The following is a 12,145-nucleotide window of genomic DNA, read 5'->3' as shown; positions in this document are numbered from 1 at the left end:
TCCAGAACCTTAGAGCAGCATATAAAGTATGAGACTATCCTCACTTGGGAGATGGGGATAAAGGAGGTTCAAAGTTGAAGTTTGCTACATTCAGTGAAAATTCCTCCGAATGCTAACGTTGGGTGAGAGTGGAGATATCTCTTCGTTCACAGGCTTTGGTGAGACGTATGCAAATTTGCTACGTGTAGAGGAGACTCACTTTGTCCCGCAGTGAAGCACAGCTGCTTGGTAGGTAGTAGGGGTGGGGGTGTGTGGCTCTGTGTGGCTGTGTGTCGTGCACACACACTGAGATTATATTTGCTGCTGTTTTGGTATTTGAATTGTTTCCTGTATATGACAACAATCTAGCATTACACAAAAGCTAGATTTACTTCAATCCGTAGTGCATTTTCATAGAACAAAAGGCTAGAAGAATATTGGGAGAAGTTTTATTTACTGTTTTTTTATATTTTATTATTTTCTTGTATTTACTATTTACTTTCTATATATCTTTATATAAAATTCATTATGGTTGAAGGCCTCTGAGCTTGGCAGTGGCCTGGGCCTCTCTGGACCTCTGAAAGGTTTAATGAGTGCACAGTATGACCCAGGTCTGACATTAGTGGTGGAAATGCAGGAGCTGGATAGTCTGCTCCTGATGACAGGTCACATAGCTGCAGGGCTAAGTGACACAATGCAGCGTGTGCTAAGAACTGTGAAGGGTGAACTAAATATAGGACTACAGAGTGCAGAAAAGAACAGTCCATTACAGGCTGGAGTGGCTGGGAAAGGCTTTGTGGAAAACACCACTTAGACGTAGTCTTGAAAATACAGGTGGAAGAAATGGGGTAGCAGGAAGAAGTATCCTTTTACTGGTAAAGGGATTGACATGACCACAAGACCGAGAGGCAGGAATGTGTATGATACCCCTGGGCTTCTCTGAGTCAGCGAGAGCCGCACAGTTGCATGAGCGTGCTAGGACAAGAAGGAAAGACCCGACAGACAGTCGCATTGGTAAATGGGGCTCTGAAGAGAATTGAAATGTGAAAGGAAGCTTGTTAAGAGGAGACATGATTTTCGTTCCTTAGTTAAACCGTACTTAGAAAATCCCCACTGAACACATAGTCCTAATTAGCTCCAGGCCCCAGGACAAGTGACCACAAAGAGAACCAGGGCTGAGTTACACGAGGTTCAGGCCCCAGATACACAAGAGGAAGTCGATTTTCCTAGGGAGGTTCCTTTCATAAAGTCATGCATTACATTTCTGATGGCGATGGTATCTTTCTCCCCAATGGCCTGCAAAAATGCTGACTTGCCCAAAGCGAATTCGCCATTTAAAATGTTGTTCTCCAGCCTTTCTAATGGTGATTCCCATAGGCTGATGCATGATTCTAGGAATACCACAAGAATATCTATGAGTGCTTCTCAGACTTGACTGTGCAAAGAGATGGCCTGGGAATCTTTTCAAAATGCAGATTCTGATCCAGAAGGGCTGGGGCAGGGCCTGAGACTCTGCATTTCTCACAAGCTCCCAGGGGTGGAGCTGATGCTGCTGGATGGAAGTGGAGTCTGTAAGGCTGTAACGGCTGCCTGACTGGCCCGCTCTCGCATTTCCTTTATCCTTCCCTCCTTCCCCAGTGGTGTACCCCTCAGGCCACGCCTTATATCACTCATCCCTTTTTCCTGCCCTTTCCTCCCTTCAAAACAGTAAACGTGTCCCTCCTATTACACTTTTGAACCAACCATAGATGGCAGTTTACTCGTCCGTTCAGCAAACATGTATTGAGCCCATGCTTTGTGCCAGGCGCTGTGCTCCACGTGTGTACAGGTCAAGCCCCCGACAAATGGGAAGGCTCCAGACAAAACAAGACTGCTGCTCACTATTTCACGTCGCTGTGCAAACAGTGGTTGACTTTCCTTCCATTTTCTTTCTCATAGATCAAAAGTAGTAGGAGACATTGTGGTTAAGGTTGCATCACTGTATAAATTCAGTAAAATTCATCAAACTGAATTTAAAATGAGTGAATGTTATGGTCTGTAGATTGTACCTTCAATACAAGTGGTAGGCGAGGAAGCCTTCCTTTCCCCCCATTGCTTAATTGCTTCTCTTAATTGCTTCTCAAGTCCAATCAGCAAGCGGCAACTTTTTAATGACTAGAGTAACTCTTTTATCGAGTTTCTTGTACCTTCCTCCCCCCCGCCCCCCAACTCTGCTTTCAGACAGCAGAGGTGACACTGGTGTGGAAAATGTTTGAGGCTTGAACAACTCTCAGATTTTCCCTGGAGTGGGCTCCAGCTTCTCAGCAGACTTGGGCTGTAGGTCGATAAGCCCAGATTTCCAAGGTGAACACAAGTGAACCTTCCGATGCTGATTGCTAATAGCGGAAATGTATGCTAGCCAGCTAGGTCCCACCACTGGGCAGTGGCCTTTCTGACTCAGCTGTAGCAGAACCAGATACAGCCATAAAGAACCTGGCAGGCTGACAGCTACAGCTGCTGTACCTCCAGCCAGCCCTGCAGCAATTCAGAAGGTTGCCAAGTTGGAACCTCGATCCCTTCCTGCATTTTCCTGCAGTAAGAAAAAAGCACCGCAGGCTTCCAGAAGCCAAGATGGACAGATGCAACATTCTGTTTCCCTCCTCTGCTCCCCCAAAGTACCCAGACTCTTTTGGACACCATCATCTATGCCAATCTGTGTGTTAAAGTTTCCTTTTCTTGCATGTCTATCTTAGTCAGCTCAGGTTGGTATAACAAAGTACTATAGACTGAGGGGCTTGGAGAACAGACATTTACTTCTCATAGTCAGGAAGTCTCAGATTAAGGTGCCAGCAGATTCCGTACCTGGTGAGGACCCTCTTGCTGGCTCGTAGTAGCCCTCTTCTTCTGACTGTGTCCTCATATGGTAGAGAGACGTGAGAAGAAAGCTCTCTGGCATTTCTTGTTTAAAGGCCATTAATCCCATCATGTGGGTCTCACCCTCATGGCTTAATTTAAATCTCAATTCCTCCTCAAGGTTTCACCTCCAGATATCATCACGTGGGGGTTAGGACTTCAACATAAACACTTGATCCATAACATTATCTAAACTTGCTCATGCCTCTAAAGACTATTGACTGTTCTTTTTATTATTACTTAAATAAGAAATGGCAGTATGCAATGGCCCCCGTTAGAGGTTGGTTTCAGATATACCCAGGTAGAGTTCCACTGCACATATGGCCGTAGAGTCAGAAAATAGAGTAGTGAGTGGTGTTGTTTATAAACTAGAATTAGGTCTGTGAAGAGGAAGGAGAAGGGACGGGCCCAAGGGGCCAAAGCAAAACCAATGTGTATAGTATAGGTAGAAACCAAAGTAACAGGTGAAAAGGGATCTGAACATTTGGTGTGGAAACAAAACTTTAAATATGATGAGATGTTGTTCAGACGCCTGTCACTCATGAGAACATATGAATGACTTTTATCACAGAGCCCCCTGTATTAGTGGGCCTGGGATGCTAAACAGAAAACGGAGAGCTAAGTAGAGCAACACACACACACACACACACACATACACACACACACACACACACACACACCACAGCTCTTCCCCCTCTCCCAGCCCATCAGCAATGATTCTGAAGAGAAAAAACCCAGCTTGGTTACGGTGTGATCCTGGCTTCCTCTCTGAGCCCGCCCCACCCGCACCGCTCTTGATCAAGCTTGTCAGTGCCCTCGCTTCAGGGATGGGGCACTGTGCTGAAGCGTGGTGGGGGCTGATGCTGAATTAGAGACCAGGACATGGTCACCGAAACTGCAGGGCTCTGCAATTCTTCAGCATGGAAGCCCAGGGCCTGAAGGAGGTTAGAGCCAGTGCAATGTGAAGCAGGCACTAAAGACTAGCCTACAGTCTGATCTGGGGATCCACCTACGTTCTAGTGTATTCAGGAGATGCTCAGAATATGCTTCCACGTGTCACATGTGATATTGGACACCTTCACTAGACCATAGCCCCAATCTAGACCCCTTCCCACATCTGCACTAAGGAGGAGGAGAAAGGGCCACCATGGCTTCCCTGAGGGAGATGCTGACACAGGCCCAAGCAGGGGAGGGAGAGGTGGCTCAGAGGGGACAGCAGGAAGATGTAGCCGTAGCTGCTGCGTGTCTGCCCTGGGGTGCACTCCCTGCCCCCACAGTGCTGTGCACTTTTAGCCTCATGTGCCTCCCCATCTGCAGTGATAGGGGACACACAGGAAGAGCGCCTTCTGTGGGGCTGTAACCCCTACTGTGCTCTAGGAAAGGCAGCCAACATTGATTTACCAGTCCGCTAGGTCCTCACACACCTGACACCATTTCATCCCCATAAAACCATTTTATAGGTGAAGAAAATGAGTTTGAAAGAGGTTATGATTAGCCCAAGGTCACACAGCAAGTAAGTGGCAGAACCAGGATTTAAACTCGTCTTCCATTGGGATAGGCTGCCCTTGGGATCTGGGGTCTGGGAGAGACGGCATGAAGGGGCCAGGGTTGAAGAAAGCCCCTGGGATGTGCTCGGCAGAGGCTATGCCCCTGGAACTCACATCCACTGCAGCTCTTCTACAAAGAAGCCAGAAATTCCTTTGATGCCCTGCCCCCAAATTACCCATCCTTACCTTAAAGCGCCTGGAGCATATAGTGTACTCCCCCAGTTGTGGGCCAAGGGTGGGAGCCGATGTCTCAGTGTCTCTAGTGTCTCTTCTCTGAGATCCTCCTCACAATCCAGCAGCTATGCTTTTTCATGGGGCCTTGAGAGGAGACTTGCTCAAGTGTTATCAGGAAGAAGCTGAGAAAGGCAGGATTGGGACCTGCACATTGGAACCCCAGAGAGAATAGTTTCAACTTGAGACCAAGGCCATATGCCTGGGTTCTGGCTGGAAAGGCCAGTGTCTTTCATAGGCAGCATTTGTGCCACCGGGGTTCAGAGTATGGGCTCTTGAGCCAGGTTGCCTGGGTTTCAATACCCACTCTGCCTTAACTAGCTGTGTGTCCTTATTAGGCAAGTTCCCTAACCTCAGTTTCTCCAACTATGATAGTCACTACCTCCTAAAGTTAGTGTCAGGATAAAAGACATTCATACGTAGAGCTTAGAAGAGGGCGTGGCACTTACTAAGTGATTGGTAAGTGTGACATCATTCAGTGGGGCCACTAGAGACCTCCTCCATTTGGGTAGGAAACAGAGACTTGATGTGATTTACACACCGAGCTGATCTACCCATGGCTGGGCTGCCTCTATACAGCTTATACCATAAGACACGGGGGTGCTGGTGGACAGGGCCCTTCAGCGCTTTGCATCTTAATTTCATCAACTAGGAAAAACAAGGGACTGAAATGTAACATTTCTAATAGTCCATCATTCTCATAGTGAATAAACAGTTTCTGTACTCAGACTGGGCCTGTCAGGAAGCATGATGTGCTCTAGGTTTTAGCTACGTATGTGCCAGAACTGTGCTAAGACTTTCATACGTTGAACTCATTGAATCTTTACAATAATTGGTAAGATAGGCTATTGTCACCTTCACATCACAGATGAAGAATCTAAGGCCTGGAAAGCGTGAGTACTTGCCTGATGTCACCAAGCCAGGAAGCAGCAAAGCAAGGTTCAGAGTGAGCACTCTGGCTGTCTGTGCTCTTAACTACTGTGGGGTGCTCTTCCCTCTAGGAACTCCATCCAGTTGCCAGTAACCAAGAATGGCTTAAATAAAATAGAAACGTATTGTTCTCTCATATAAAATAAGATCAGGGATAGTTATCCCAGAGATGTGTGGTGACTTCAGAAATTATCAGTGACCCCCGGGCTCTTTCCATCCTTTTGCTCTGCCATACTGGTTATAGTGTACCCATCCTTGTATCCTGTCACAATATGGCTACTAGGGCTCTAGCCATCGTCACCACATCCTAGGAAAGTGTCAGGAGTAGAAATGAGGAAAGAGCAAAAGGCTATGCCCCTGTAATGACCTTTCCTATTGACTTCATCTTATTTCTCTCATCAGCTGCCCCTATCTGTTAAGGGAGGCCAGAGAATGTAATTTTCCAGGCGGGCATACCTAAGGAAGAAAGGGAATAGATATTGAGGAAACAATCAGCATTTTTTTTCCATACCGAGGGGCTGATGTGTGGGTTGTGCAAAAGGAGCATCACAGAAGAGGGAGGTCAGTAGATACAGAGGGTACGTGACACCCTCTCTGTGGGAAAGTAACTGGCAGCAAAGGCCAGGAACCATGTTCTAGAAGAACAGCTTCCTGCCCGAATCTAGCCCCTGTCTCAGGCTGGTTTCTGTTGGACTCTGACTGCTGAGAAATCCCAGGCACATTCACTGTAAGAAAATGCTTGTGTTCGATGAACTTATCAACAAAAAAAGCAAAGGAGATGGCCGTCTGGGATGGTGGTGTCACTGAGAGTGCACGTCAGATGGCCGTGGACCTCATGAAAATGTTACAGATAAGACCATTTTTTAAAAAATGATTTGCAGTGTAGTTATATGTTCTTATGTACATTTACCAAGAGATAAGGCTATTCTCTAGGAGGGAAATTTAGTCCATGTCTCTCTTTAGTTTATGGATTTAAATTAGCATGGTGGAAGGTATTCTAATTTTAATAAGAAAATCTAGAGAATATAATCCAAATGAAACAAAGGAAGAAAATATAGTATATGACACAATTTTATAAATTGTAAAATTTGTTAAAATATGAAGTAACGTTACTACAAAAATATGGATATTTTTCACTCCACCTATTATTTGTCTTGTAAAACACTATGTTTATTCATTGCTGTGTAACAAACTACCCCAACACTTATTAGCTTAAAACAACAACAATAACATTTACTTATGATGCATGTGGTTCCGGGGCTCAGTGAGGCAGTTTTTGCTCAGAGTCTCTCAGTGACAGTGGCTGGGGCTTGAATCACCTGATGGCTTCCTCACTCATGTGTGATGTCTAAGCTGAGAATACTCAAACTGCAGGGGGTTCAGGACGCCAAAGGTAGAGACAGCCAGGCAGAAGCCATAGTGCCCTTTATTACCCAGTCACACAGCATCACTTATACCACATTGTGTTCACTGAGGCAGTCACAAAGGACCATCCATCTCTTGATGGGGACGTGGCAAAGTTGTGGGGATGGGTGAAAGGACACGTCAGGTGGGCAATTATTGCTATGACCCTTTTTGGAAAACAGAATCTGCAACATTCCAAATGCATGGATCGGCCTTATCATCACAGTTCCTCATTTAATTATCCCAACCACTCTAGGAGATGGTATGAGATTATTCTCCCCCGTTTTACAGATGAGAAAACTGAGGACTTCAGTGGTTAAGTCATTGTGCTAATGAGTAGCGACTGGCTTTCAACCCCAGCTCTGTCCGCATGTAAAACATTTAACCCAGTCTAGGGCACATAGTGTGCCATCAGTATATGCTAGCTAGCTATTGTTCCTTCTGATAACACAGACTACAGAGAATTTAATTAATGCTCCCCAAGTGTTCAGAATAGACACCCCCAGGGTAGCAGTTAGCACCTGCAGGCCTCTTGGAGTCTGCCTGTGTTGCAAACCTCGGCCTTGACGTCATCCTGAAACTGACTTTATTTTACACGTGTGGTAGTTCATAACTGTTAATTCAGAAGCAATAAAAAATAATAAGGGGTGATGTAGTAGATTTCTCTGGGTTCAAAGTCTATATACATCCCCTTCCTCAAAACCTTTGATATGCAACCCTAGGTATCCTACAATTTGCTTCAATTAATGTCAAACTTAAAAGATAGGTGAAAATCCAGTGAAGGGAGTTCTTTTGGCTTCTGGCTGAGTTAAATCAAGTCCATCTTCTACAGCAGCGAATTCTGTGGTGCAGCTGTGGTAAGAGGTTTGTTTTGGCCTTGGCCAGGTAGCTTCCCCCTACCCCATTGCCACATGCCACCCTCTTCACTTCTGTTCGGAGAACAGTTTAAACCACATTGATCACTGGAATCCTATTCATCTGCAGGAGAATAGAAATATTACTAATTATTGCATGACAGCTAAGTTTCAGCCATTAGGTTGTCCCTTCAAGGCTTGTTGATTTGTCAGTTCCCTTGAGTAGAACAGTATAAAGGGCAAGACTTTATCATGTTTAAATAACATGAGTTTTTTCCTGGGTATGTACCATACTGTGTGGGAAACCACAAAAACACTAGGCTTAACTGCCCACAAGTTAGATAAACACAAGTTTTTAAAGATTTTCTTTTTAACTCTCTGCAGTTTCACCCCAGTGGGACTACATATAGATCTGTTTTTGTTGATTAGAGGATTTCTGTTTTCAATTCTGTAAAATTATCAGCTGTTATCTCTGAATATTGCCTCTTGCTCATTTTACATTCTTTTAAACATTCTTTTAGATGTAGGTTGGACATCTCCATTATATCTCCAGATTTCTTAACCATTTTTTTCATATTTTTACTTTTTTTTTTAATCTCGTTGGTGATTTCCTTTGATCTGTCATAGTTCATGAGTTCTCCAGTTGTGTTTAGTTTACTGTTTAACCTGTCCATTGAGATTTTTCTCTTTATTTTAGTGATTACATTTTTATTTCTAGAAGCTCTGTTTGGTTCTTTTCTGAAATTTTCCAGATCTCGTTTTTCATACTCTCCCATTTGTTGTCATGGATTTTATACCTTTATTATATTTCTTATTAACTTTGGAGTTTTACGTCATTCTATTATCTCTAATTCTTATCTGGCTAATTCTTCTACATGTTGAATCTGTTGGTTTTCCCTCATGGTGGTTGGTTTCCTCATATGATATATAATTTTTCGTTGTGAGCTCATCTTTATCAGGGGGCGCTCTGTCTTTGGGTGGCCCATGGGCCCTGATTGAGAAACTATCCCTCCAGAGCAGCTTTCTGTTTATTTCCATCTGAGCCCTAGGGATTTCAATAATCTTGGTCTAGTTTTTAAGTTAATTGGAGCACCTATAATAAAGGAATGTACCTTTGTAACTCATACCTACATGCGGTATAAGCCTAGAATTTCAGTTTCTTTAGGTGACTTTCTTTCCTATTAATGGTACCAAGCTGATAACAAACTTCCATTCCACCTTTCTGGACAGTTTGCAGCCTTTTTCTACACCTCTTTTCAGAGATGGCATAGCTTCTCAAGGCTCTGAACTATATGCAGGTGACACATCTAGAACCCAGCTTAGCCCTGGCCAAGGTTACATCACTTACCTTGTGTGGGCATGGAACCTACCCTCCCCCCTCCAGCTCCCAGGACTTATATGGAATTGAGATCCTAACAGGGAGTCCTCGTGACAGCTGCCATGTCACCAGCTCCTGCTATCGCTCTGATTTTGATTTCCTCCTCCTTTAGGGTACCGGGGGTTTCCCATTCTCTTTCAACAACTTTTTATTGTACTTTCCCAGCATTTCCACATGTATATAGCGGGGGAGGGGATAGGGGACTGAAAGGCTTCTAATCCATCTGCCATGTTGCCATAACTCACAGTGAGTTTTGCTTAAGCATAAGCGTTTCCATTCTGCTATGACCTGAGTTTGAATCCTGGATCCACCACTTGCTCACTGTTATCTTGGGCAAGCAACCTACCATTTCTGAGCTTCAAGGACCAAACAGAGATCAACACAGACTTTCTCGGTTTGTTGGGAAAATTAACCAGGTGATGGATGTGAAACTCCTTGAATAGTTCCTGGCAGAGAGTGAGCCAGAGCTTCCATATCGCCTGGGCAACTTTTCAAAAATACAGATTTCTGGGTGCTGCCCCTTAGAGATTTGGATTCATTGAGTCTGATGTGGGGCCCAGAAATCTGCAAGTTGAAAAGCTACACAGGTGACCCTGACAGGCCATCAAAGTTTGCCAACACTCCTAAGGTGACTCAAGAAATGTGAATAGTATCATCATCCTGTATTTCTAAGCACCTCAAACTCCTTTGAAATAAAACCTCATTTTCTCCCTACCCTGGGCTTTGCCTGTCAGATGCGGTGAGGCTGTAGAGAAAAACAAGCGTCTCATCACAGCAGACCAAAGGGAATATCAGCAGGAGCTCAAAAAGAACTACAACAAGCTGAAAGAGAACCTCAGGCCCATGATCGAGCGGAAAATTCCAGAACTCTACAAGCCGATATTCAGAGTTGAGAGCCAAAAGAGGTAGGAGCCAGGCAGAGGAGGCCTCTTCCTGGGGGATAAAGGACAGGGCCCGGGGCCCAGCAATCAGCGTGCGCCCGGCTGCGCAGAACCTCCGTGGGCTGGGAGTGGGTCTGCGTCAGAGAAGCTGCCAGAGCTTAATCTGTTCTCCTTCCATCCTGATCCTCCCTGCACCTTCTCCTGACCTCCCTGAGACTCCTTCCTGTTGGCCCCCCGCCAGCCGTCTTCCCAGTGCCAACTTACTGCCTGTGTTTTTTCTGGCACAGTGTGAAAGGATCTGAGCACCTTCTCTTATTTACTTATTTACTGGGTTCTCCATGATGGATGTCCTTTCTAGTGGGTGGTGTTTTCCCCCTTCCCTCTCTTTAAAAGGCTAATTGATCTTTCTGACCTCTGTTTTTTTTCTCCTTTTGTTTTGTTTTTGTTTTTGTTTTTCTCTCTCTCCCCGATTTCAGAGACTCCTTCCACAGATCTAGTTTCAGGAAATGTGAAACCCAGTTGTCACAGGGCAGCTAAGGAAAGCTGTCTTCACCCATGGAGACCTGAGGCCCTGCAACCCTGGAGGACTCACTGGTACTTCAAACGTAGGATATTTGCCATGAGGAATAGAGGACGTGCTCCCTGACCAGACAGCACTCCATCCAAATGACCACAGGAATCACTCCCAAATGGGATCTGACCAACCGGGTTTTGGCCACACTGGTGGGTGGGGGGCGTGGAGGGGTGCCTGTGTATTTATTAAAGCACGGTTTTTCCCAGTATTGTACAAAACAAGGCATCAACAGTGTCTCCTGCTGTGTGGTCAGTCATCGTCGTCCATAGTTGGATGTACGGGAGAAAGTCATCCTACCCACGGAGAAATGGAAAAGTTCTCCACCAACCTATTCAAAATAAACTTCACTCATCCTCTCTTTGTGGGGAAAGGAGGGCGAGCTTGCAAGAATGCAAAATATGGTCAATAAATCTGTGAGAAGTGGAGGCCTTACTAGAAGTCTAAAAATCATCATGGTTGCACATTTAAGGATGGATGAATCATTCGTGAGCTCGTTGCCCTTTGGGCAGCGGTGGACTCGTTGTACAGTTATTTTTGGTGAAGTGTCACTGTTAAGTTAATTGAACGTGCTTCTAGAGGAGCACACTCGAAGCCCAGATTTAGGAGGTATATGGTACTCTGAGCAGTCCGCCCAAAGTCGTGGATTCACTTACATTGAAACAATTCTCCTGTAAGGCCTTGTGTTTTTTTCTGATGTGTGTACTCACTCACTCTTTGTCTCCTCCTCTCTGGGACCAGGTTTATTTTTATAAAAGGATAATATCTACACTTTCGTTTCAGAACCTGTGCTTTCAGAACACTGTGTAATGTCCATCACTTACAGCGTGCATTCAGCTTTGGAGTCTTTTGATAATGTCCGTTAGGAGAAAGATGAACAAAATTATTGTTTGAGAATTAAATTATATATTTTTAATATGACTGATTACCTTGACTGGTCCTAAAAATGTAATAAGAACTGTAAACAAAATGTTTCCCGTTGCAACTTGTGTTTTTTATGTTGACAACTCTTCATGTTTTGTAAAGCACTTCAGAGAAGAAGACACATGCGCAATCACAGCCTTGGTCAGACAGTGCTATCCAGGGTTGCACCTCATCTGCGACATTTAGTCTTGGTGGTCCTGAGAGAGAATTTAGTTTGGATATTCCAGAACTTTTTGTTTATATATCAGGTATGCATCGATTTATAGTCTGAAAAGGACTTTTTTTTTTTTAATTCCTAAAAGCTTAAGTTTCAGTGGCAAACGTTTTTTAAGCATTTGGGGCAGAATGCTTTTAAAAGTATATTATATACTTAATTGCCTTCTTCAATGAGTATACATGACATCCTTTAATTCCATGTGGTGTTTAGCATCTTCTGTGTGGGAGATAGTGGTGAGACCAAGGTTAAATAACACTGTCACTGCCCTCCAAAGTCTGTCAGTTTAGTGAGGAAGAGACTCTATATGTGTCCTCATATTGATGTAGGAATATTTCTC

General features: G+C 44.5%; 1 protein-coding gene across 4 annotated transcripts in view; it reads left to right on the top strand.

Annotated features, from left to right (window-relative positions):
• DOCK8 (dedicator of cytokinesis 8) overlaps window positions 1-11,641 on the top strand; it is a 192,190-nt gene extending 180,549 nt beyond the window's left edge. For all 4 annotated transcript variants that reach the window (XM_019730243.2, XM_019730266.2, XM_019730259.2 and 1 more), the window contains 2 exons: window positions 9,950-10,120; window positions 10,573-11,641. In XM_019730243.2, the coding sequence (XP_019585802.1) occupies window positions 9,950-10,120; window positions 10,573-10,633 (232 nt within the window). In that variant the 3' untranslated portion in view covers window positions 10,634-11,641. The remainder of the gene's footprint in view (window positions 1-9,949; window positions 10,121-10,572) is intronic.
• The last annotated feature ends 504 nt before the right edge of the window (window positions 11,642-12,145 follow it).

The sequence above is a fragment of the Rhinolophus sinicus genome, linkage group LG04 (genome assembly GCF_036562045.2).
Source record: "Rhinolophus sinicus isolate RSC01 linkage group LG04, ASM3656204v1, whole genome shotgun sequence".
Classification (NCBI taxonomy): Eukaryota; Metazoa; Chordata; class Mammalia; order Chiroptera; family Rhinolophidae; genus Rhinolophus; species Rhinolophus sinicus.
Note: the sequence above shows the minus strand (reverse complement) of the source record. Positions and strands in the feature narration are given on the sequence as shown.